The sequence below is a fragment of the Ranitomeya variabilis genome, chromosome 7 (assembly GCF_051348905.1).
Source record: "Ranitomeya variabilis isolate aRanVar5 chromosome 7, aRanVar5.hap1, whole genome shotgun sequence".
NCBI lineage: Eukaryota > Metazoa > Chordata > Amphibia > Anura > Dendrobatidae > Ranitomeya > Ranitomeya variabilis.
This window is the reverse complement of record NC_135238.1, coordinates 219960535-219985734: the sequence shown is the minus strand read 5'-3', so window position 1 is coordinate 219985734 and position 25200 is coordinate 219960535. Positions and strand designations below refer to the sequence as shown.

The 25200-nt window shown below is 41.3% G+C and overlaps 1 protein-coding gene across 2 annotated transcripts in view; it reads right to left on the bottom strand.

Annotated features, from left to right (window-relative positions):
* Positions 1–6666: 6666 nt before the first annotated feature.
* Positions 6667–25200, bottom strand: part of CACNB4 (calcium voltage-gated channel auxiliary subunit beta 4) — a 104014-nt gene continuing 85480 nt past the window's right edge. The window contains exons 8-13 of one of the 2 annotated variants that reach the window (XM_077272957.1): positions 24824–24882; positions 24109–24218; positions 15085–15236; positions 12967–13062; positions 11020–11205; positions 6667–8980 (exon numbers count right to left, since the gene is read on the bottom strand). In XM_077272957.1, coding sequence (XP_077129072.1) covers positions 8720–8980; positions 11020–11205; positions 12967–13062; positions 15085–15236; positions 24109–24218; positions 24824–24882 — 864 coding nt within the window. In that variant the 3' untranslated portion in view covers positions 6667–8719. The remainder of the gene's footprint in view (positions 8981–11019; positions 11206–12966; positions 13063–15084; positions 15237–24108; positions 24219–24823; positions 24883–25200) is intronic. The other variant, XM_077272956.1, reaches the window with a different exon arrangement.

Genomic DNA, 25200 nt, shown 5'->3' with positions numbered 1-25200 from the left:
GTTTCGTAAATCTCCTCCACTGTGTTGTCATAGCAACTAATCATATTTTATTCTTACAGTAACTTTTTTTAAAAAAAAGTAAAAGCTGAACTGGAATTTGGTTTCTACCGGCAATAATCCTTGTCTGCTCTAACTGTGACAAGGACGCCATCGGGTCCTATTGGGTCTCAGGGCCCAACTGCTATCACTGCACCATTAATAAACATGGCCCATGGGTTAAAAAGGTAAAACTGTGTTGCTCCTTTTAATCTATCAATGTGTTTTCAGACTACAAGAAAAAGGTTCGAAAGTTACATACAAAGTACACGGGTCCAATGATCAGTGCATAGTTAACCACTGCTAACCATGGCGCTATCATGCTCTCAAAACTATGTAGACAGGCAGCATTAATATCTTGGCAAAAGTAATTATTGAAGACTCTTTCAATAAAAGGGGGCCAAGTATATGTAAAAAAAAAAAAAAGTAGACTAACTGAAAACACACCATTCACATACTACTTGCAATGACAGTGCAGTTGAGAATTCACAATTATGAAGAATGACAACTTTCACAAAGGGGCTTTTAAAGAAAAAGTGTAGGAGGTGGTCTAAAAGATATAACAGCTCTGGCTATACAACCCTTAGAACCAGAGGGCTGTACAGTATAGCATGTTTGGCATTCAGCTGAAAAGGACTTAAGGGTGGAGCAATGTGAGCTACTGTCTGCTATTGGCAGCTGCTCACAGTGCCCCTCCCCCAGATGTTCTTTTCAGCAAGATGCTCGCTGCATAGATGTACCTCCTGGCATCTACGCGTTTAAACCATTATTTTCATCTTTAAACTTTTTTTTTTTGTTTATTTTTTTTTGTTTTATTTTATTGCATTTCTTCATCATTTGAAATAACAAAGGAAAATTGCAACAACAAAAAAAGTTAAAATCAGGATGGAATTTCATATTTTTCCTATGATTTTACAAAACCTGATTAAACACGGCCTAATGGAAGACTTGAAGAGAAGTTTTTAGTGTTTTTTTGTTTGTTTTTGCTTTATTTTATAGCCATTTTGTTTGTTTTCTGACTGCATGCAGACCAGTCCTACCAACCTACACCGTCTAAAATTCACTGCTTCATTATTTCTTATCTAAACTGCTCCAAAAATGAAACTTAGATGCCATTTTGTAATTTTGGGCTGGATCCATGACACCCCAATGTCGCCTTCATAATTTCAGCATTATACCAGTATTAGATGAATCTAGTCTGGCCAAATTTGCTGCAGTCTTCCTATAGAAAACTATTGGACATTATGGGCCCGATTCATCATTTTGGACTTTTTTCGAAGTCATTTTTCTTTTTTGTTTTTCAGTATTCGTTGCAGTTTTTAGAACCAAATTCTTCAAAACGGCGCACATAAGTTTCATGATTTTTACGCAAAATGTTAAAAAATGCTCTTTATTTTTCTGCTTACCATAATCTTTTTTGTGCCTTTTCTGAGCAAAAAGTACATGATCCTTTAACGTGAGGCAAACAGCTCTAACATTTGCTCAAAAATTTCTGGCTTACAAAATACCTCTCTAGGAGGGGGAACTGGAGAAAAAAAATTTTTGCAACTTTTTGAAAGGTTGCAAATCATCAGCAAACTTCTCAGTTACAAAAAGCTTGTCGAAAATGGCATGCAGAGAAAAAAAAATCAGATGGACAATTAGAAAATGAAGTTCAAAATAGGCGCAACTTAAAAGAAGAATTTAGCCCAAACCCCAAAAAAAGGTCAAAAAATAGGCGGAGATGCAATAATGAATCGGGCCTTATGAGTTGTAGCACTTGACAAACTGAGCTCTGCTGTACCCGGTCTCAAAAACTTCATGACGCTTTGCTTTGGTGTACAGAAATATGATTGTTGATCATTATGACTAAAGTGAGAACATAGGAAAAGGGTACAAAAAGAATGTAATAATTTTTAGAGAATCCTTAAAGGGGTATTCCCATTTTATGACATGATACAATATCGCTACTTTGTTTTGAATGGGGGGTCCACCAAGAGGATTTTACCCTTACAGCGGCCCTCCTGGCTACCCAGCTGTGCAGGGAACTGTAGCCAGCCGCATTTACGTGAATGTCAATGTGCTGCAGTACCAATGTGCTGGCCAGAGTATTGCTCAGCAGGGATAAAATGCATGGCCTTGGCTGTAAAGGGCCCCTTTATTCTCAGTCTCAGAGGTCACACCCTTGTCATTCACATCCTTATGGTATTTTCTAGATGGGAATAACTCTTTGATGATCATTTCTAAATGGGTTGGTGGCTACTTAATTTTCCTGGTGGCTTAGTGTTCCAAAATCTGGAAAAATGCACATTATTAGATTTCTCATGCAAAAACTAGGACTCTGCTGATTCAGTGAAGGCACTCCATGCAGACATTAGGTGAAGAAAAGCAAATTTCTGCCATTATATCCATGCATGACATTATCTGATTTGCAAATCTGGCCACTTGAAACGTATGTACAAAAATTAGACCAAGAAAAGCTATGGTATGACATCATAGGCATGCATGACATCACTGGTCGGTGTGACATCACGGTAGAATGTTCCTCAAAGATAGGACAGAGTACTTTGACACTGAAGGCAGAGATAGTAAAATATGCCCCTTTCTCATAGCCAATCCTCATGACATGATAGCAGTCATACGGGCAAAACTAGGCAGTGCATGAACTCGTGTTGTGCACGCCCCTGAGGACCCGCCCAAAGCAAAATATAGTGAATCACTTTAACATGGGTAAATAAAAAAGATTACATGCACTAGCCAATTAGGTCAGGTCTTACGAAAATGGGGGCACTAGTATTATTAGTGCTTACCCTTGCCCCCCCCACACCCCCACTTTGGTCCTGCTAATGTGATATGACTATATACATTAATGTATTCCCAATGTTAATATCATTTGCATACATTGTGACTAAATGGAAAAAGCAACCAGACATCAAATAATAGTAGCTTAGATAATACATGCAGTGGATGCCTTAAAGGGAATGTGTTAGGGCAATTTTACTACTAAAATTTGTGTTATGGCTGTATAGATCCTATTTCATCAATAAAACTGACACCTGTCTTGTAGTAATCGGATGTGCCAGCACTAAGAAATCAATCGTTAAAGTCACATGCAAATGAACCAGGAAGTGCATTGATGCACTCTGAGTACACGCCCCCAATGGACTTTTTGCCTAATTTGCATATATCTTCAAAGCCTGATTTCTCAGCACTGGCACATCAGATTATTACAAGACAGGTATCATTTTTATTGTTGTCCTAGGACCTATGCCATCACACCACTAGTTTCCACAGTAAAATGGTCCTGATAGATTCTCTTAAAGAAGAGAAGAAAGCAAATTGGGAGACATCAGTCTTTCATTTTCTCTATAACATTGTGTATAATTTAAAAGGAAGTTGCAGCAGTAACCAGGTGCGTAAGGGGAACCAAAGGCCCCTTTGCCACATGAAGAAACAATAGTACTAAAATAGGAGAAGATATTTTCGGGGGCCCTGGTACAGATTTTCAGGATTCCGGAACTTTTGCTTTGCAAATAACAGACATAATGTCAGATTTTGGTTACCTTCTATAATTACATGACTGTATCCACCAATTCCATTAACCTATTCAGTGCTGGAGTTCTACTGACATGGTAAAAAAAGGCAGTTAAGGCAAATAAAGGAGTTTTGTCTTAAACCGTCCTGCTGAAGAATTCCTACAAATCTAACAATCTATTCTCCAGGACCTGGCATTATACAGCGCTGTTTTCATGCGTCCTTCAGCATACAGTACATAGATAACATTTCTGTACATTTTATGGGCTGTCAATGTGTTTTATAGAAAAGCACCATGTATCTCGTTCTTGTTCAGCGGATCTCGGGTTATAATCGGAAGATATACGGGTGACATAATCCAGTCACAGAACGCTCACTACCGCCAACTGTGAATATGTTACCAATACTCCATCAGTTTATAAAAGAAAAGACAATAAATTATGTCAACCTTAATTTAAAGGAATTGTCTGGCTTAAAAAAAAAGATTCACAAAAGCCAAGACCCTATTTCAGAATTCTGAGTATACAGAGATTGCCTAGTTTAGGACCCTTATCTAATAGCCATATGGCGAGAGTGGCCACATAGAGGGTCTCACATGTCGGAGGGACCAGTGACTATATGAACATCTACAATTCATACATTGTTATGCTTCATTTCACCTGCGGGGGAGCTGCTGGGAAATTTAAGACTTGCTTTTTGGATTTTCCCACAGAACATAAGGGGTCTTAGTGGCACGGCAACACCCATCTATCAAAAAATAATTGTTTACAGCAGATCACCCCTTCACCCGTCTAAGTAAACCAAGTTCGAAAAATAATTAAATACCACAATTAACACCAAAACATAGGATTGCATTTAAGAAGCATTGCTTGATGATCTGTCCTCAAGCTCATGGTATGTGACATGTTTACATCAGTAATTATACCCCCTAATTGCAAGAAAACAAAAGATTGATCCATGCCTAGTTTACTGTGTACGACCTTCGCATCGGGCCACTCTCAGAGCGAAAATCAATATGACTGCCTAACCTATACCTAACCCCAAGAAAAGCGATGTCAGAAGTGTCCAGTAGTTCCAAAGGTATAGGGTCTTATATGCCTCGGGTTCGCCCCTCTGGACTGTATTCTGTTTTAGAAAGGAGTTCTACATCAAATTTATTAATTGTGGAAGTTGAGATTAAAAAAAAAATCACAAGATTTGACTGTTGTTCCTATGTATGAACTAAAAACAATCGTTTAGATGATGAAACGGTCCCAGGGTAGGTGATGAATGTAAGATCGCTGGTGGTTTGACCACTAGAATCCACACTGATCACAAGAACGGGGGCTCCAAAGTTCTTTGAGTGAAAATAACAGTAGTGAGCATGTGCAACCTCTGCTCCAGTCACTGTCTACAGGAGTGGTGGTCGCACATGCTCACTACCGTTCCATCCACATAGGCAACTTTGAGAAGCTATGCTCAGGATCTGTGTGGGTCTTCGCAGCCGGACCTCCAGTGATCGTACTTTTAACCCTTATAAACCTATTACAATATGGTTTAGCAGAGAAAAGATAAGGAAGAGAGTTGGCAGCTTGACCTAAATTTTAATCAGATTTTTGATAAACTGGTCAATCCGAGGCTGGACACGCATCTGTCTGAGATGGTTTAGTGACTCCTGCATTGAGCAGGGGGTTGGACATGATGACCCTGGAGGTCCCTTCCAACTCTGACATTCTATGATACTATGATTCATGACCCAACAGTTTAACCTGATCTAATAGGACGTAAGCCTTAGACTATAGAGTTGTCTTTATATTGGGTGCCAATCTTTTCCCAATCCGGGGCTCCCAATACCAACTCTTGTGCCCCATTGTAGGGTCCATTGGTACCATCAATCAGTTATGTAATGTTGACGAAGGTTGGCATAGACAACCCCTTTGCATTTGTCCATTACTCATATAATAGAAGAGGATCATCTATTTCAGTCCTCCGTTAGTCAGAGCAGGAAACTACGAGGAGCATGTCTGAAGAACCCATATTCATGCCCACAAGGTCATCTCTTCCAATAACTCACCACAGTTTGGGTCATTTACACCTCGCGATCTGACAATCTGCCCCGACCGTCCTGTTTTCAGCTCCAATGCATAATATATGTACAAATAACTATTCCCACGCATGCAACTAACAGCAGACATCTGCATTAATTTGGGCGACATTGCAATGGACACTACTTACAGAATCTAAGTTTTTCGACGACAGTGAATTTAAGCACGTTGCCAAGTATACCAGTTGCTAGAATACCAAGAAAATACCTTGCATATATAAAATTTCTCAATCGTATTTTATGAGCACCTAAATGAAGTCCAATATTATTATACCGGTCAATCTGAGAATTATGTGTTGCCATAATGTCAGGTACAGAATAAAGTCAACGTTAGCCAGGCTCAGTTATATTTCTCTGGTCGTTTTATATATTTTTATCTATATGGGTCGAGAAGGGGGTCTATTAACAAAAATAAGTAAATAAACAGGAGGTCCTGTTTGAATGGTTAATGTCATCCCAAGGTATGATGTAGTCTAATAATGAAGGTCTATATAATAGATTTTCCTACAGTTCGGTTCAACACAAAGTTTAACGGTGGGCCAAGAAATGGGGGATTGGTGTTTTGTTATTTTTTGATTATAGGTATATATATTGCAAATTAAAATGAAAAAAAAAAAAAGACAAATTAACCAACAAGCTGGCTCCTCACTCTGGACAAGAAGAGCCATACTTAGGTTGACTCCACCCTTGAGGATCAATAGGCGGGACCAGTAATTGCGGAAGTATTATTTTTGGACTGTTATTATGATTTACCCTTTTTACTAAAGACGACCCAATGACATTATCAACAAAACAGAACATTACTCAGATTGACTTCTCGGCGATCAGTTACACCTTAAAGTGTCAAGTCACACATTGCGGAAAATTGATCAAAAAAGGGAAGTAGAGCGCTCACATTTCCGAAAAATAAAAGCAGTATGCTATCTTTTGCTACAGTAGTTTTGATAAATCTTAGTCGATATTAGGCTATAAACAATTCTTTGCCATTTGAGTGCCTCAGTCATGTGACTCTAGTCCAACAGGTTTTTTTTTTTGTCCCATCAATAACTTTTCATTCAGCAGTAACATGTGCACCCAACAAAAAGTTTGTAGCCCGGGTTTTATAGCACATGTTCACCTTTTAACCCTGTGTCATTTTAAGATTGCAGCTTCAATTTTTCTGATACAGATCTTTAAAAAGTTGCACAGAAATAGAGATATATTATGACAGCTTCCCGCATACAATTTTATTACTATATTCAATACATAAGCAGTATGCAGTTGGCTCCTAAGCTCCCCCTAGGGGTGGCCATGATATTATCATTTACCTCTGTGTCTGTGCAGGAGGTTCCGAGTTCAGTATCAGAAAAAAACGATGCTCTGACTGCTAAAAAGATATAATAAAGATATATTAAAATATATATTTGGTACATAATAGTGCCAGGCAAAGATTAACATTTTAACTTTGACAATATCCTGATTTCTAACTTTTGTAATGCAGAAACACACCGCAATTTGAAAAATATGTCTATGTATATTTTTTTTTTTATTTTGCATTAAACTAGAAAATAACATTTTTTTTTTGCTGTAGGTAAAACTGTATGAGTTTGTCTATGTTTTTGTCCAAAGCTCATCAAAGTGAAATTTGATGTCATTATTGCCTATTTTTCTCTATTGTTTCAACCCCCACAAAAAGAAACCCACAAACATCTGAGCATATTTTTGTAAAAATGTTAAATTATTTCAATCAGATTTTTGGAAAGTTTTAAAATTCACTTTTAAGCTTTGTGTGTTTTTTTTTTGTTTTGTGTATCACTATTACTAATAATAGGAAAACTGCTGAAGACATGTTTAATATTATATAGTAAAAAATAAATGTATAGAGATTTTATGTTATTTTTTTTTTTAATTATTAAACGTTCTCTTTTCTATACCCATCGCACCCGTAATCCTATCCAGGTTATTTTAAAGTGACTGCAACATGCTCAAGTAGACTTTCCAGTCAATTTACCCGAATTCCAACAGGAATTGGCTTTATAAATTGGTTCCAACTGGAACTGTTCTTTTGGAAATTTCCCAGTGCGGGAAATTGTTCCTATACATGCCTTGACAAGTACCCTAACACAGAAGTGACCTACTAAAAATCCTCAAAAGCCATGGGCCGGTTAAGCCACGAGAATCTCCTCACATGGTAACAGTTTTAGTTAAAAGATCCTATGCTATCAAAGGATCACCAGTGGGGGGGGGGACCACCAATGAAAGGTCAACTGGAATCATCACTCAAATTAAGAAGTTGGCGAGATATCTGCTCATCCCAACATAACGATGGAGGTCATGTTCATTCCATATGCATTTTTGAAAAACCCACTATGCCTTTTCTACCCTCTATACGGCTCAGTAGATTAAGTAGAAAGATTAAGCTTTCTGTGATTAACTTAACTTTCTGGCTTGCTTATGGGAGGGGACTATCATAAAGACAGTTATTCCAAAAGATCTACCCTTCCCATCGTTAGAAGCTATAATATGTTTAGGGAAGAAAAATTATGATAGAAGACACATTGGAGAACCCATTAAGAGATGTATCCATGCTAGGACCACTTGTTATCCATGTAAGGAGATTGTGAGGACCCACCCCTGAGCAAGTCCCTGTGCAAGACCCGCCCATGCTTTACCTGGTTGTTTTATTTAACTTCATGCAAGGAGATCTCCAAAACTTCAACGGCCCAGGTTATCAAGAAGTAAAGTGGACAACCCCTGCCCTAGACTACAAAATGGATGTGTGCAATAATTGTTGTAAACACATACTGCTCAAATGTAAATGTCAAAGCAAAAAAAGAAGGTTTGTTGAGAGGGCACAATAAATTTCTACCTACACGGAACTACTTATGAATGTGGTTAAGCATTTTGCCTGTGATGTAGCATCAAGTGACACTCGTACAGCTGGCAAAATAAAGTGATTTGTATATTCTATCTACCTTATGTTGCTGTCCAAAACTTGACCTTTTTGTTGTCTTTTTGACCCGCAATGCATTACTAAAAACAATGCACTGGAAGTTTCCTGGACAGCAAAACGGTCAGTGACCACAATTTTTTCAAGTTCAAAAAAACTCAAAGCCTGTGCCTGGAATCATGGCTATATCCTCCTGGAGAGCCGCGGTTCCGATGAGGTTTATAAGTGTCCTGGTAGGAATCGGAGTACTCTTCTTCCACAAGAGGATAGTGGTCACGACTGTGTTGAGAACTGGAAGACAAGCGGTTTCTGCTTTTCCGAGCTCTTTCGTTGTGATAATTTTCATCTGAGGTCATTAAACTTCGTCTCTCGATGGGGGAATTTTCGGTCGAGTGGTTACTATGTCGCATTCGTTGGCTCTGCAAATAGCAATGAAATGAGAAGGATTTTCGATGGTTTTTTACTCCATGGTACACCAAGTTTGACTTATACGACTGGACCTGTTTCTTTTATTTTCTTGGAAAGCTACATGAACACGAATTTAGCCACAAAACCATGAGAAAATACAGATTTTGTCACAGTTTCTGCTTTGCACATTTCACCTTTTGCATTGCATTGAACATAAAGACTTTAAAATCTGCATTTCATTATCTTGTGATTACTAGAGATGAGCAACTGATTCACTCTGCCCTGGTCCCGCGTCCAGTCCTCCGCGGCAGTCTGCTTCATTTCAGCGACCTGGGTGTCTCTGGTGGTCACTAGGCCCCGCAAATTCATGATGTTCGTCGTGCTGCAACTTTATGATATTGAAAGGTCTAGTGAGCGCCTGAGATGGTCAGTGTCATGAATGTATTTGTAAAATAGGACCAATCTCTCAGACCATCTCTTGAGAGGCGACACGTCACCCTCATATTGAGCACAGAAGCATGACTTCATCATAAAGTGTAAATGAAATAAAAGGAGCTAACATGAACATCCCATCTGACCCCTGTTGCTCTATGACCCCCCTGCTGTGAACAGGTAATTGAAGTAGGTTATCTGATGGGGAGCAAACATAAAATCTGGACACAGAGGCCGGGATATGACAATTTTCACGCATGGGTTAATAAGTTTCCTTTCTTCAAAGCAACGTTTGGCCAAGAATGTCAGACACTTTGGCATCGGAATCTAGATATGAATATTGAGGTTTTGTGACAGGCATTGATCCTATAGTTATGGGAGACATATTTTCAGCATCGTGGCCCCAGGACAAACGCAATGCATACTATATACTTGCATTTCGGTGATACCTGCCTACCAGCCCCAAATTAATATCTGCCAGATGGATAACGTTGTATATGACATGTCTCATATCTATAGAAAGCTAAAATCATGATCAGAGATATGGCATTTATATCTCCCGCCTGGAACTTCCAAGGGTGCAGATTTCTTTAAGGTTGGGGATCTCATAATTTTTGGTACCTGATTCATATCTCATTTATCCGCCTGCATCTGAGGTCAGATGGATAACGTTACATATGCCATGTCTCTTATCTGTTGAAAGCTAAATTTATGATCAGAAATATGGCCTTAGTATCTCAAGCCAATTGTTAGGGATCTGACCGCTGCATCCCATCAAACCTAAAGTGGTAGTGATTTTTCTGCTCTACGTCCCCCCTGCACAAAAGCGCCATGGGCTGTGCCGGGAACTGCAACCAAACCTTCTCTATGAGAGAGGAGGTCGGTTTAGTTATTAAAAATGGAGCAGCCGGCCTCCTTCACACACAGCCCTGATTACTTGACAGCAAAGGGATAGACATTGCACTTCTGACCAGGACTAAAAAAACCATTGGGGCCATTTTGGAAAAAAAAAAGGTATATCGGTAAGTTCTTTAAAATCAAATTATTAAAACATCTAAAAGTATTTTTTTTGGCATTGAACAACCCCTTTAATTTTGTACCTTTTTTGAATTGATAGTACAACATATTAAATAGGATTTTCCTGTATTAAGGGGATATTCCATCACTTGTTGATCAGTGGGGATCTAACTCATCCGCACCAATACTCAGAAGAAGGCTTTGCATAGTGGATGACTGGGAGCGCCTTCTGCCCCTTTGATTTGGGCAGGGGCAAACATATCATTGGTGTAATTTGTGGGAGGCAAGGGGGCCCATTTCCATCTTAAAAGCTGGTGGAATTGTGCATTATGATGATCTATTGGACTGTAAAGGGCCCTTATTGTGTTCTTGCACTGGGGCCCTCTTCTATCTGTGTCCACCAGTGGATTTGGGATTGCTGGATAACCATAGATCAGACCTGTGATCCTAACCATATGGAATCACGTTGTATGATCATAATACCCCTTCAATTATGAGTCTGGTCACAATTAAGGATTCGGTTATCCATGCTGGATACAGTTATTTGGTTCTGTCTCTAAATAATCAGAAAAATGGAATATTGTCATCCCATGACCGATACCTGTAATCCAGAGATCGCTGTTGGGTATGATGTGAGAGCGGTGGATCCTAGGTTTCTCCCCAGAAGAGGAGTCATGGGTGTGCTACTCGTGGTATGTGTGGATCGCCAGTAAGCTTCTAGATAATCCGCCAAGTGCTCACAGGCGTCTTCTAGTTGATTCTCATCCAAAATTACATCAAACATTTCCTGTTCGGCAAAAATAAGAGGAAATGTGGATCTTGTAAAATAATCGACAGTGTTATTTATTTTTTCCATAAATCAATTAAACTTAAGATATACTATAAAGTTTATTATTTTTATCAGAGCCTCTTGAACTGACCTTTCATTCTCAAAATTCTCAATTCACGGATAAAGTATGAGATAGGAGATGACAGTTGGTGCTTGTAAAATGCTATGGAGAGAGGAGGAGCTAGAGGCGGAGGCAGACATTCCGCTGCAAGTTCTTCTAAAATGATAGTTACAATTTAAGGTACAAATTGGTAAAGAGAATGTTCTCTGTTATAGCGAGGAGAGGGACTATTTCTGTTAACGAGCTGATTATTTACATTATTTCTGTACAGCAAGGAGCCAGCGAGTTTAATTAGTGGTCTCCTTAAAGGGACCCTCCAGCCAAAAACGGTGTAATGACTTATATAGGGCTTGAGGGGTCAAGCTGGCCACAGGGACTCTGTCCTTGGTTTTATTTTGTCTATATCTTTGGACCATGCATTTGGCATAAAACAGAATATCAGTTCTTTCAAAAGGAACTCATTGTCTCTCCTGACATTCCTGTTTTTAGTAAATAATTGTATTTCCCATAATATATAAATTCTGGAGCATCTGTTCTTATATCTCTTCATTGTGCGCTGCGGAATATGTTAGCGCTATATAAATAAAATTATTATTATAATTATTATTATTGTGCTGTTCCTCTGTTATTTCTCTGAATAATTTGACATCTGGGTGTTTTCAGTCAGGGGTGAGTCCCTGCTCAGTCTGATACTGTCCAATCATTTCTGCACATGTCAGACTGTGTGGTGACGCGCCCCTTTGATCAGTTGTTCATTCATTCATTCATTCGTTCATTCATTCGTTCATTTATTTCTAGAAGGAATAACAGGAACGACACCACTGTATTAAGATATATGGCGTAAGGAAAGGCGACGCTTGTTAGAGCTGGACAAAAACACCAAAAGTCGCTAAATATTAGCGCAGCCTCGAATTGCGTCAAACTTTTGCAACTTTTCAAATATTTTACTTTCCAACAAAATTTAGGCATAAAAGCTTTGATGAAATGGGCCCAATGTCCTTCCTGATCACTGCCATGAATATGCAGCGGCACAGTTTTCTGTGTGTTGTATATGGTGTGTATGTATGCAGCAATAATATGTGTGTTTATGTAACAAAGCTGTGTGTGTGTGTGTGTGTGTAGTAGCTCTGTGTGTGTATAAAGCAGTGGTGTGTGTTTATGTAGCAGAGCTGTGGGTGTGCAGCAATGATATATGTGTGTATAAAGCAGTGCGGTGTGTGTTTATGTAACACAGCTCAGAGCTATGTGTGTGTATGTATGCTGCAATATTTGTATGTATCAGCTCTATATGTATAAAGCATTGGTGAGTGTATGTATGTAGCAGAGCTGTGTGTATGTATGCAGCAATGATATATGTGTGTATAAAGCAGTGCTGTGTGTGTTTATGTAACACAGCTCAGAGCTATGTGTGTATGTAGTAAATCTGTGTGTATGTATGCTGCAATATTTGTATGTATCAGCTCTGTGCGTATAAAGCATTGGTGAGTGTATGTATGTAGCAGAGCTGTGGGTATGTATGCAGTAATGAAAAAGCAGTGCTGTGTGTGTTTATGTAGCAAAGCTGTGCGTGTATGTAGCATTTTCAATTGTGAAAGAAACATACATTTTTGATTGATAGGCAATGCACATTGAAGTAACATAAAATTACATATACTCACTGGTGGACATTGGGCAAGTTTGTCAGCAGCTACTAATTGGACATTTAAGTGTTTGCTTTGGGATTTTCCTCTGGATTTGATGAGTCGCTGTAATACCTGGAATACAAGCATCAAGTATTTTATCAATATAAAAAGTTTAGATAAGAATCAAGTCCTGCACATTCCTACTACTTTATTATGTGATTAGTTTCTTGCTTACTACACTATACTGCTTCTGCTGGTCTTTCCTTGCTCATTGACCGAATTGAACAGACTTTTAGCTCACTACATGTGACTCCCATTTTAAACTGGGAAACTTCATGTCCCAGCATCCCCCTATTTCTCCTTTCTGGCTCCTTTTTCATTTGGATACATTCTGGGCTATAGCTGTCATACAATGGAGTAACAGAACAAGCTCTCCCATTATTAAACTCCTTAGATGCAATGGTCACTATTGACTGTGGCATCTAAGGGATTAAATTGCCAGGATCGGAGTTAGTTCCAGTTCTGGTCATTGCAGCAGTCTGTCAGCTATATGTAACAGCTGATATTTGGTGCAGATGATCCTATCGGAATAACTATCTCAAACTGTCAAACTCAAAACCTCAATGTACAGTACAGTTACAATGTGGTGCGGAAAGAGGTTAAAACAAAATACAGTAAGAGTCTTATCTCCCCTTAGTGGCAACTGCTGCTGTTTAGTTCAATTCCAACAAACCACTCCTGTAACCCCATGTTTTTTTTTAGTTAACTCTCCTCCAACTCACTGAGTATATTAAAACAATGCATCCAAGTCACCTGCAAAGCAATGCAGAAAAAAAGGAGCTCCGACCCATACAAAGTAGTATTAAAGAGACTGTGTCATGAGAAAATGACCTACAGTTTAAAATCAGTGGACGCTGATTAACTGCAGAGATCACATTTTACTGACTGCAGAGGTTACATTTCACTGACTGCAGAGGCCACATTTCACTGACTGCAGAGGTCATATTTCACTGCAGAGGTCACATTTCACTGACTGCAGGGGTACATTTCACTGACTGCAGAGGTCATATTTCACTGACTGCAGAGGTCACATTTCACTGACTGCAGGGGTACATTTCACTGACTGCAGAGGTCACATTTCACTTGAATGTAGAGGTCACATTTCACTGACTGCAGGGGTACATTTCACTGACTGCAGAGGTCACATTTCACTTGAATGTAGAGGTCACATTTCACTGACTGCAGAGGTCATATTTCACTGCAGAGGTCACATTTCACTGACTGCAGAGGTCACATTTCACTGACTGCAGAGGTCACATTTCACTGACTGCAGAGGTCACATTTCACTGACTGCAGAGGTTACATTTCACTGACTGCAGAGGTCACATTTCAATGACTGCAGAGGTCACATTTCATTGACTGGAGGGGTCAAATTTCACTGACTGCAGAGGTCACATTTCACTGACTGCAAAGGTCACATTTCACTGACTGCAGGGGTCAAATTTCACTGACTGCAGGGGTCACATTTCACTGACTGCAGAGGTCAAATTTCACTGACTGCAGAGGTCATATTTCACTGACTGCAGGGGTCACATTTTACTGACTGCTGAGGTCACATTTCAATGACTGCAGAGGTCACATTTCACTGACTGGAGGGGTAACATTTCACTGACTGGAGGGGTAACATTTCACTTGACTGCAGAGGTCAAATTTCACTGACTGCAGAGGTCATATTTCACTGCAGAGGTCACATTTCACTGACTGCAGAGGTCACATTTCACTGATTGCAGAGGTCACATTTCACTGACTGCAGAGGTCATATTTCAATGACTGCAGAGGTCACATTTCACTGACTGCAGAGGTCACATTTCACTTAAGTGAGAAGAAATAGTCTCCTAGCTCTATATTATGGCCATTGATTGATTGCAGCGGTCTCCTGATGGTCTCCCACGGGAAAAGGAAGCATCGAAACAGGTGAGGATAACAAGGGGAGTATGTCAGTATTATTTTTTAATATCCCCATAGTCCCTTTATTATTTTTAAGTACAAAATGCTTTTTAAGACAAACCGAAAGAGAGTAGTAGACAGTGTCAGGAAGAGCGCGGTCCACGATATAATTTCCGAAAGTGTGACACATGTGACAAATACTGTTACCTTTGGAGAAGACACTTTGACGTGAACGATAATCGGCGCTAAAGACGTCTTGATTAGTTGTGCTGGATGATTAATGGTATCTGCATCTAGAATCACAAGCTGTAACGAGCGCGCCAGCTCAAAGATTCGCTCTATTTCACTCTGTACTTCGGCTGGGAAAAAGAATGGAGACAATTATCCCTATGCAAACATAATCCAGGCCATTGTCTTACAGCAAATAATTACAACAAAAAAAGCAAATACTGACAAGCAGGGAAAAATCTGTCATTGACAAAACATTAACAGGATAAAAAGCGCAATAGGGCCTTATCTGGGTATTTTGGGTAGAGATTTAATGGAAAGCTGCTCACCTGTGAGATTCGTGTGTGACACGACCACTATCAGAACCTAGTTGTCAGCCACCGTGTTGTGTACGATATATAAGTGGCCTTCCAGTGCGCTGCCGACTCAGGAATGAATCGCAAACAGTTTCATGGAAGGTGGTTTATTTGTCAACTCGTTTCAGAGTCAAATCCGACTCCTTCCTCCTGAATATCAACAGCACTGGAAGTCTGACTCTACTATTGACAAAACATTGGTGCAAACAATGCAAATTGAACTTTAGCGCCACCTATTGGAAGCAGCAATCCTAAAAGTCAATATTGACTCTTCAAGGAGCCTTGCAATATGATTTAGGATAAAAGCAAACCAGAATCTCAAATTTGCAGACACGGTGTTTTGGGATATTGCCCCTCATTAGTGCAAAGTATGAGACCTGATTTGGCTAGGTGAAATCCCCAGCACCCCCTGCTGGCAACAGGAGATACTTCACCCTACAATGCAAATCCACAGCACCCCCTGCTGGCAACAGGAGATATTTCACCCTACAATGCAAATCTACAGCACCCCCTTCTGGCAACAGGAGATATTTCACCGTACAATGCAAATCCACAGCACCCCCTGCTGGCAACAGGAGATATTTCACCCTACAATGCAAATCTACAGCACCCCCTTCTGGCAACAGGAGATATTTCACCCTACAATGCAAATCCACAGCACCCCCTTCTGGCAACAGGAGCTATTTCACCCTACAATGCAAATCTACAGCACCCCCTTCTGGCAACAGGAGATATTTCACCCTACAATGCAAATCCACAGCACCCCCTGCTGGCAACAGGAGATATTTCACCCTACAATGCAAATCTACAGCACCCCCTTCTGGCAACAGGAGATATTTCACCCTACAATGCAAATCCACAGCACCCCCTTCTGGCAACAGGAGCTATTTCACCCTACAATGCAAATCTACAGCACCCCCTTCTGGCAACAGGAGATATTTCACCCTACAATGCAAATCCACAGCACCCCCTTCTGGCAACAGGAGATATTTCACCGTACAATGCAAATCTACAGCACCCCCTTCTGGCAACAGGAGATATTTCACCCTACAATGCAAATCCACAGCACCCCCTTCTGGCAACAGGAGCTATTTCACCCTACAATGCAAATCTACAGCACCCCCTTCTGGCAACAGGAGATATTTCACTCTACAATGCAAATCCACAGCACCCCCTTCTGGCAACAGGAGATATTTCACCGTACAATGCAAATCCACAGCACCCCCTTCTGGCAACAGGAGATATTTCACCCTACAATGCAAATCCCCAGCACCCTCTGCTGGCAAAAACCCTACAATAAAAATGCACAGCACCCCCTTCTGGCAACAGGAGATATTTCACCGTACAATGCAAATCTACAGCACCCCCTTCTGGCAACAGGAGATATTTCACCCTACAATGCAAATCCACAGCACCCCCTTCTGGCAACAGGAGATATTTCACCGTACAATACAAATCCCCAGCACCCTCTGCTGGCAAAAACCCTACAATAAAAATGCACAGCACCCCCTGCTGGCAACAGGAGATATTTTCCATGCACAGCAATTCTGAAGCATCCCCAGTTGGCAAAAGACAATATTTCAGCCCACAATGCAAATCCACAGCACCATATGCTGGAAAGAAAATATATTTCATATACTTTTTTTGCTTTATTACGTTACTTTATATATCTTCTTGTGTTTTTTCACCCATATTTAAGAGCGCAACATATTCATAAATCAACAATTATACCCTTCTGATGATAACCTGACCTACGTCAGTATCAGTATGCCAATACTTATAGCCTACGTAACTATACCCTAAAATATGTTGTAACAGGACTCTAGGACAGGACAACCTTGGAGTCCTTTCTAAACTATTGTATTTAAAGGAGTTCCCTTTGTATCAAAACCCCACTCCATTTTTATTGTTTCAATTAATACTGAGCTCAATATTAAAAGGCAGAGATGCTGAGAGTCACACACTCACAAGTTATTGCATGAGTACAATTTATATTTGGCAAAGTTTGGAGAAGTTCAAAATTTTTGCAAAGTCGCCCCTTTCACAGACCAAACTTTTCCACTCCCTTCGGTTTCCTGTGTCTGAATGCAAGAAATCCCTCTGAAAACAGACCTTCTGCTTTCTAGGAGGTTTTAGCTGAGCTTTGGAAATTTGCCAACTCTTCTCGGAATCAGGAGGTCTCCCTATTTTTTCACCAGAAGAGTTAGTAATTATGGTGCAAGGAACGGTTCCTGGTCTTTTAATGATGGCGTACTCTTAGGACCGGCTATCATTACATGATCCATCAGAAAAACCTAGAAGTGATGATCATAGAATCATAGAATGGTAGAGTTGGAAGGGTCCTCCAGGGTCATCTGGTCCCACCCTCTGCTCAATGCAGGAGTCACTAAATCATCCCAGACAGATGTCTGTCTGGCCTCTGAAGACTTCCATTGAAGGAGAACTCACCACCTCTTGATTGAAAGCCACTAGCCCATCATTGAGATACAGCCATATGTGAGCGCCATTACTCCACCTTTCCGCCAGGTCAGTCCCCCACCAGTCACTTACTAATAAATGCATTCAATATATTGTTCACAAGACCCATAAATAACTCCGAGCACAAGACCTGGCTGACATGGATCTCTAAATATATACCTGCGATCTGTGCACATGTGATTTACACGGCATCGAATTATCAAGTTTAAGAAATCTGCTGTTCACATCTAATTATCGCTTCCCTTGGTGATGACTGGATATAGCTACACTGCGTACTATGCGGCTTAAAATATGGCGAGAATGTTCGCGAGTTATCAGCGCGGACGGATAATCAGCGAGTGTGATTAACGAACCATTAAATGGATATAAATATACAAGACTCATTATTCTGACATAGTGTCGTTCAGAAAAAGATTGCGGAATGGCTCCTGTTCATCTGTTTCAATCGGATTTATTAAGATTGAGAAAAGTTCAATGGATGCAATGAAGCAAAGCATTGAAAGGTGTTAAAATATTCTTAAAGGGATAACCCCTTTAACTAGTATTTCCTAATAGCGTATATGAGATTCTAAGACCCCCTGATTAATTAAAGGGGTTGTCCTGGCCTATAATATTGATGACCTATCATGTTATTAGCTGATCTGCAGTACCCAGCAGCGACCACTACCCGAGCTAATAACAGGTGATCAGTGGGGGTGTCGGCTATCAGACCTCCACCGATCGGATATTGATGACCTAGCCAATAAATAGGCAAATGATATTATATGCCCGGACATCCCCTTTAAGTCTTTGATTTATAATAAATAGTTACATTTTGTAGAGTGATGTAATGAAAGATCCCTTTAAATGGCTTTCACGGGTAGGAAAAAAACGCTTGCTATCATATATAATACAGGGTCCCTTGGATTCCTGTACTACAATCGCTGCTCTTAATCCATCAAAAAGAAAATATCAGCGGAAATATTCCATGAAACAATTCGCTTGTGTTGGGTTTTAATTAAAGGCGCGCGGCCCCGCTGGTTAACATTTCATTCAGACTATTGATTTTTGTGGCTGATCTTTGCTTTTCACATCAGCAGCCTTGGCAAGATCTACGGCGTATCTGGAAATGTAAGTGGATTTGTTGTGTTAAGTTGCACAGTAATTCACAGTGACACCCACTGTCAGTCACACGGAGAGCGCAGCCCGCATTAAAGGGACGTGTCATTCCTTCTCCGAGAAAACCGCTTTAGAGACCCAGTGGTCTGTAGCACGTTTCATAAACCGAGGGAATGTGTGCAGACAAATGTGTCTAGTAATTGAGAGGAAAAATTAGCCTGAAATTCCATTGTGCGCTCACTGAAGAAAATGACGGCAACTTTTTTTTTTTGCAAACAAGCATGAAGTGGCACATGAACGCACTGGATTATGTAACTAAAGATGCTGATATGACACAGCAAATGCTAACACAGCTCGTATCCAGGATGAAGCAGATATAGCAAGCGTACGGTAAAAAGGATTTCTGGGATGTTTACATGGATTTACATTTAGTGAAAGGGATCTCTCACTACATTTCATTATATAAACTGCATATATTATGAAATAGATCCTTTACCTGATGATGCTGCTGTACTTACTGTGAAAATCCATGTCAATGGCTGTATAATGCTTTATGAAAGTTTTCTCCCATTCTATGTCCACCTGACTAACAGATCCTCAGTATCCCTCCTCCCTGATTCTGAATCTTAACTCATCTAGTCAGACAGACAGCTCTGCAATGTCTCTCCTCTCTGCTGCTACTGAATCTCCAACCACCTAGCCTGATTGACAGATCCTCAGTGTCCCTCCTCCCTGCTGAATCTCAGTCAACCTAGCCTGATTGACAGCTCCTGTGTCTCTCCTCTCTGCTGCTGCTGCTGAGTCTCTGCTAAGTTAACATGATTGACAGCTCCTCAGTATCCCTCCACTCTGCTGCTGTTGATCCTCCGCCCACCTAGCCTGATTGACAGCTCCTCAGTGTCCCTCCACTCTGCTGCTGTTGATCCTCCGCCCACCTAGCCTGATTGGCAGCTCCTCAGTGTCTCTCCTCCCTGTTGCTGTTGATCCTCTGCCCACCTAGCCTGATTGACAGCTCCTCAGTGTCCCTCCTCCCTGCTGCTGTTGATCCTCCGCCCACCTAGTCTGATTGGCAGCTCCTCAGTGTCCCTCCTCTCTTCTGCTGTTGATCCTCTGCCCACCTAGCCTGATTGGCAGCTCCTCAGTGTCCCTCCTCCCTGTTGCTGTTGATCCTCCTCCCACCTAGCTTGATTGACAGCTCCTCAGTGTCTCTCCTCCCTGTTGCTGTTGATCCTCTGCCCACCTAGCCTGATTGACAGCTCCTCAGTGTCCCTCCTCTCTTCTGCTGTTGATCCTCTGCCCACCTAGCCTGATTGGCAGCTCCTCAGTGTCTCTCCTCCCTGTTGCTGTTGATCCTCTGCCCACCTAGCCTGATTGACAGCTCCTCAGTGTCCCTCCTCTCTTCTGCTGTTGATCCTCTGCCCACCTAGCCTGATTGGCAGCTCCTCAGTGTCTCTCCTCCCTGTTGCTGTTGATCCTCTGCCCACCTAGCCTGATTGACAGCTCCTCAGTGTCCCTCCTCTCTTCTGCTGTTGATCCTCTGCCCACCTAGCTTGATTGACAGCTCCTCAGTGTCTCTCCTCTCTGCTGCTGTTGATCCTCCGCCCACCTAGCCTGATTGACAGCTCCTCAGTGTCCCTCCTCTCTGCTGCTGTTGATCCTCCACCCACCTAGCCTGATTGGCAGCTCTTCAGTGTCCCTCCTCTCTGCTGCTGCTGAATTTCCGCCCACCTAGCCTGATTGGCAGCTCCTCAGTGTCTCTCCTCTCTGCTGCTGCTGAATTTCCGCCCACCTAGCCTGATTGGCAGCTCCTCAGTGTCCCTCCTCCCTGCTGCTAATTCTTCACTCATCTAGCCTGACTGACAGTTCCCAGTATCTCTCATCCCTGCTGCTGATGAAACTCTGCCCACTTATTGTTACAGCTTTTCAATGTCTCTTATTCCTGCTGCTACTGAATCTCCGCCATCCTAGCCTGACTGACAGCTCCTCAGTGTCCCTCCTCTGCTGCTGTTGATCCTCCGCCCACCTAGCCTGATTGGCAGCTCCTCAGTGTCCCTCCTCTCTGCTGCTGTTGATCCTCCGCCCACCTAGCCTGATTGGCAGCTCTTCAGTGTCCCTCCTCTCTGCTGCTGCTGAATTTCCGCCCACCTAGCCTGATTGACAGCTCCTCAGTGTCTCTCCTCTCTGCTGCTGTTGATCCTCTGCCCACCTAGCCTGATTGACAGCTCCTCAGTGTCTCTCCTCTCTGCTGCTGTTGATCCTCCGCTCACCTAGCCTGATTGGCAGCTCCTCAGTGTCCCTCCTCCCTGTTGCTGTTGATCCTCCGCCCACCTAGCTTGATTGACAGCTCCTCAGTGTCTCTCCTCTCTGCTGCTGTTGATCCTCCGCTCACCTAGCCTGATTGGCAGCTCCTCAGTGTCCCTCCTCCCTGCTGCTGATTCTTCACTCATCTAGCCTGACTGACAGCTCCCAGTATCTCTCATCCCTGCTGCTGATGAAACTCTGCCCACTTATTGTTACAGCTTTTCAATGTCTCTTATTCCTGCTGCTACTGAATCTCCGCCATCCTAGCCTGACTGACAGCTCCTCAGTGCCCCTCCTCCCTCACACTGCTCAGTACCAAACACTTGAGCTCTATCATTATTTTGATTTTAGGATTATACAGCCATTCTGTCTTGGATTTTTACAGTAATTACACCTGCTTCCTCAGGTCTTAAATGTTTATTTCATTATGTATGCTGTTTGAATTGTAAAATCTGGTGGCATCCTCATTAAGTAATTGGCAAGAGTCACGGAACAAGCAGCACCTTCTTCATTGTACTACTAAGGCAGTGTAGTGGTCTCTGGGGTTGTATTTCTGTCCTTTTGATTTAAATGAGAAGAGCTGCAATACCAGAAAGAGCCACTGGGGCATAGACGGCGCTGTGTCAGGTCATTGCAGTGAGGAGGCCTAGTCAGCGGAGGTCGCGGAGGGGCGTAAATTCCAACTCCTCCCAAATCCATGGCCATCAGTGTAACATCCTGAATAACCTTATTTACATTTTGGCATTGATAAATTCAAGTAGGTAAATAGCAGGATGTTGTAAGAATTAGAACGCTTGTCTGGGACGTTGGCCAACTCCTAATATATCTATCAACATGAGGGTCCAAGAAGGAGGAAAGCGTAGCTGCCAACAGTCCCAAGTTTACTGGGATTGTCATGATTTTTCAGTGGCCATCCTAGGATGGAAAAATGGCGGGGTTTGTGTAGATCACAACAAAGGGTGGGCATTACCAGGGGAAATCGGGGTCTTTCTGGGCAGGTTTGGGTGGGGCCTAAACACCCCCTCATTACCAAAAGTAGTTCTGGTAAGTATGAAAAAGGAAGAGGAGAATGGCTCCTCGGGGGTGGGGGGAACATGGGATTTCAGGGAGGGTCCTAAGGGCTATTAGATGTGATCTAGAGATGATAGAAATAATGAATAAAAGAAGGAGAGAAAGAAAAAAGGATGAAAGAAAACAGAGGGAAAAAGAAATAAAGTGTGAGGTAGGGAAAGAAAAAGAAAGAGAAAGAAAGATAAAAAGAAAGAAAGTGTGAGGTAGAGAAAAAGAAAGGAAAGATAAAACGAAAGAAAGAAAGTGTGTGGTAGGGAAAGAGAAAAGAAAGAGAAAGAACGATAAAAAGAAAGAAGTGTAAGGTAGGGAAAGAGAAGGGAAAGAGAAAGAAAGAGAAAAAGAAAGAGAAAGAAAGAATGAAATAAAAAATGTGAGGTAGGAAAACAGAGAAAGAACGAAAGAAAGAAAGAAAGAAAGAAAGAAAGAAAGAAAGAAAGAAAGAAAGAAAGAAAGAAAGAAAGAAAGAAAGAAAGAAAGAAAAAAAAGTGTGAGGTAGGGAAGAGAAAGAAAGAAAAGGAAAGTGTGAGGTAGGGAAAGAGAAAGAAAGTGTGAGGTAGGGAAAGAGAAAAAGAAAGAGAAGAAAGTGTGAGGTAGGGAGAGAGAGAAAGAAATAAAGAAAGAAAGAAAGACAGAACGAAAGAAAGAAAGAGAAAGAAAGAAAGAAAGAAAGAGAAAGAAAGAAAGAGAAAGAAAGAAAGAGAAAGAAAGAAAGAAAGAAAGAAAGAAAGAAAGAAAGAAAGAAAGAAAGAAAGAAAAAAAAAAAAAAAAAAAAAAGAGAAAGGTTCCAGCCTCTATGGTGCTGGCAGAATACTGATGACAAGAACAAGGTTAATTCCTTCTTTGATTCAGCGTTGGTATATAGCATAGGAACCATAAAACTTAACTTTTAATATATAAGAAAACTTAAGACCCTAATAAGCCAAATATATGACATTAACATATACAATGTGCTCACGACGAACCAGTGCAATAAAAGAATTGGGGGGATGGCCCCCGTTTCGCTGGAGATTACCCTCAGGGGGCGGCATAAGAGATAGTGATCAATAATACGGTTCAGTCCCTTTAACCCCTGTCGCGCACTAACAAGGTCAGCACCCCAGTGTAGCCCTGCAATAATGAACCCCGGCCATTCCTGTGCGTTTCAGCCTTATCTCGTAGGCCTCATCAGGGGAATTGTTTTTAGTCACCGGGTAAGTATATAAATACTAAATATTGAACGATCCTTGAGCCCTGTGTTGGCACTATTAGCTCAGGCCAGGCATGTCACATATGATAGCGCCTAGTGTGTTCCTATCATCTTCCTCTGCCGCCCCCTGAGGGTGATCTCAGCGAAACGGGTGACATCCCCCCAATTCTTTTATTGCACTGGTTCGTCGTGAGCACATTGTATATGTTAATGTCATATATTTGGTTTATTGGCGTCGTAAGTTTTCTATCCTTTATATATTAAAAGTTACGATTTCTGATTCCTATGCTAGATACCATTGATCCATGGGGAAAGGTCCCGAGCGGCCATATTGGCTACATCTTCTTGGATTCAGCGCAGTCTTTTTCGGCCCTATGTGCTTTGCTGATACTGTAATTAGCTGCAGATTTTCCATCCATCATTTCTGGACCTTGATATCTGTATATTGAATATTCACCAGTTATTTCGCTTTTATTATGACTTTTGCTGTTTCTGAAAATGTGAAGTTCTTACCCAAACTGGACCTGGTGTTTGAGCGCTCGATTATTGCTCTTCTGCTGGGATTATTCAGGACCGATCTCTTGGCCAGAGAAATGTCAGCGGTGACCCTTGTGATGGATATCCTAGGATAAGGCAGAATATGTGAAAATGACAGACTGATATCGATCAGAGGACGAGTTCATGGATTTTCACACTTTGTTTCTGCTGTCCATTGTGGCAGCAGTTTATATTCAGAATATTTCTGATTGGGCTACGCATAGATTAATGGACTATGATGATCTCAGCCATACTGCTTAGTTATTCTACTTTTACGCTACCGCTTTCTGTATTCTGCTCCTGCATAGACTTCTATGTAAAGCATCTGCACAAAATCAGAAAAAAAAGTCTAATTTTTTTTCCCTCAGGAATAGTGCCACCTTTGCCACTAGGTTGTGTCAGGTATTGCAGCTTAAATGAAGTTGAGCTGCAGTACTAAATACAACCATGTACAAGCGTGGCGCTGTTTCTGAAGATTGGGGATTGTTTCAGTGTGCACAGAACTTGTGCACATAAAACGGTATAATATTTGTCTTACGAATGTTGTAGTGCCCCCCTCCCGAACTTATATATTCCATGTAACCGGCCAAAATGATGAAAATGGGGGATTCCCGTGCACAATGTCCCACATGGCCCATGCACAGAATGTAGAATGTCACCTATGTAATGCATGGTGGGTTTTTTCCCTCACCTCCCATCAAACCTGTGCTTCAGGAAGTCAAAAAGGGCTTTCTGCATCATGTCCGTCACCTTCCCAGAAAAGAGGAGAATGAAGATACAAGGAGGAAAGAAGAGAACAGAATAAGGTGAGAAAGAAAGGACAGAAAATGGAAATGTCCTCACTATTCATTACATCCAGCAGCTGGGAGGGAACCGCTACGTGTCCTTCATGGAAGGAGTTAACTGCTGCGGATAATTTCCAGGATTTAACTGATCTGTTCTTTGAAGAATCAATTATCGCCCACAAAAATAATCGGACAGGTTTCCCTCTCGTTGAAAGGACATAAGCAGAATTCTTCAGATCTACAAAGTATCAGTGTCTGGGAACGGGGCTGCGGATAATCATTA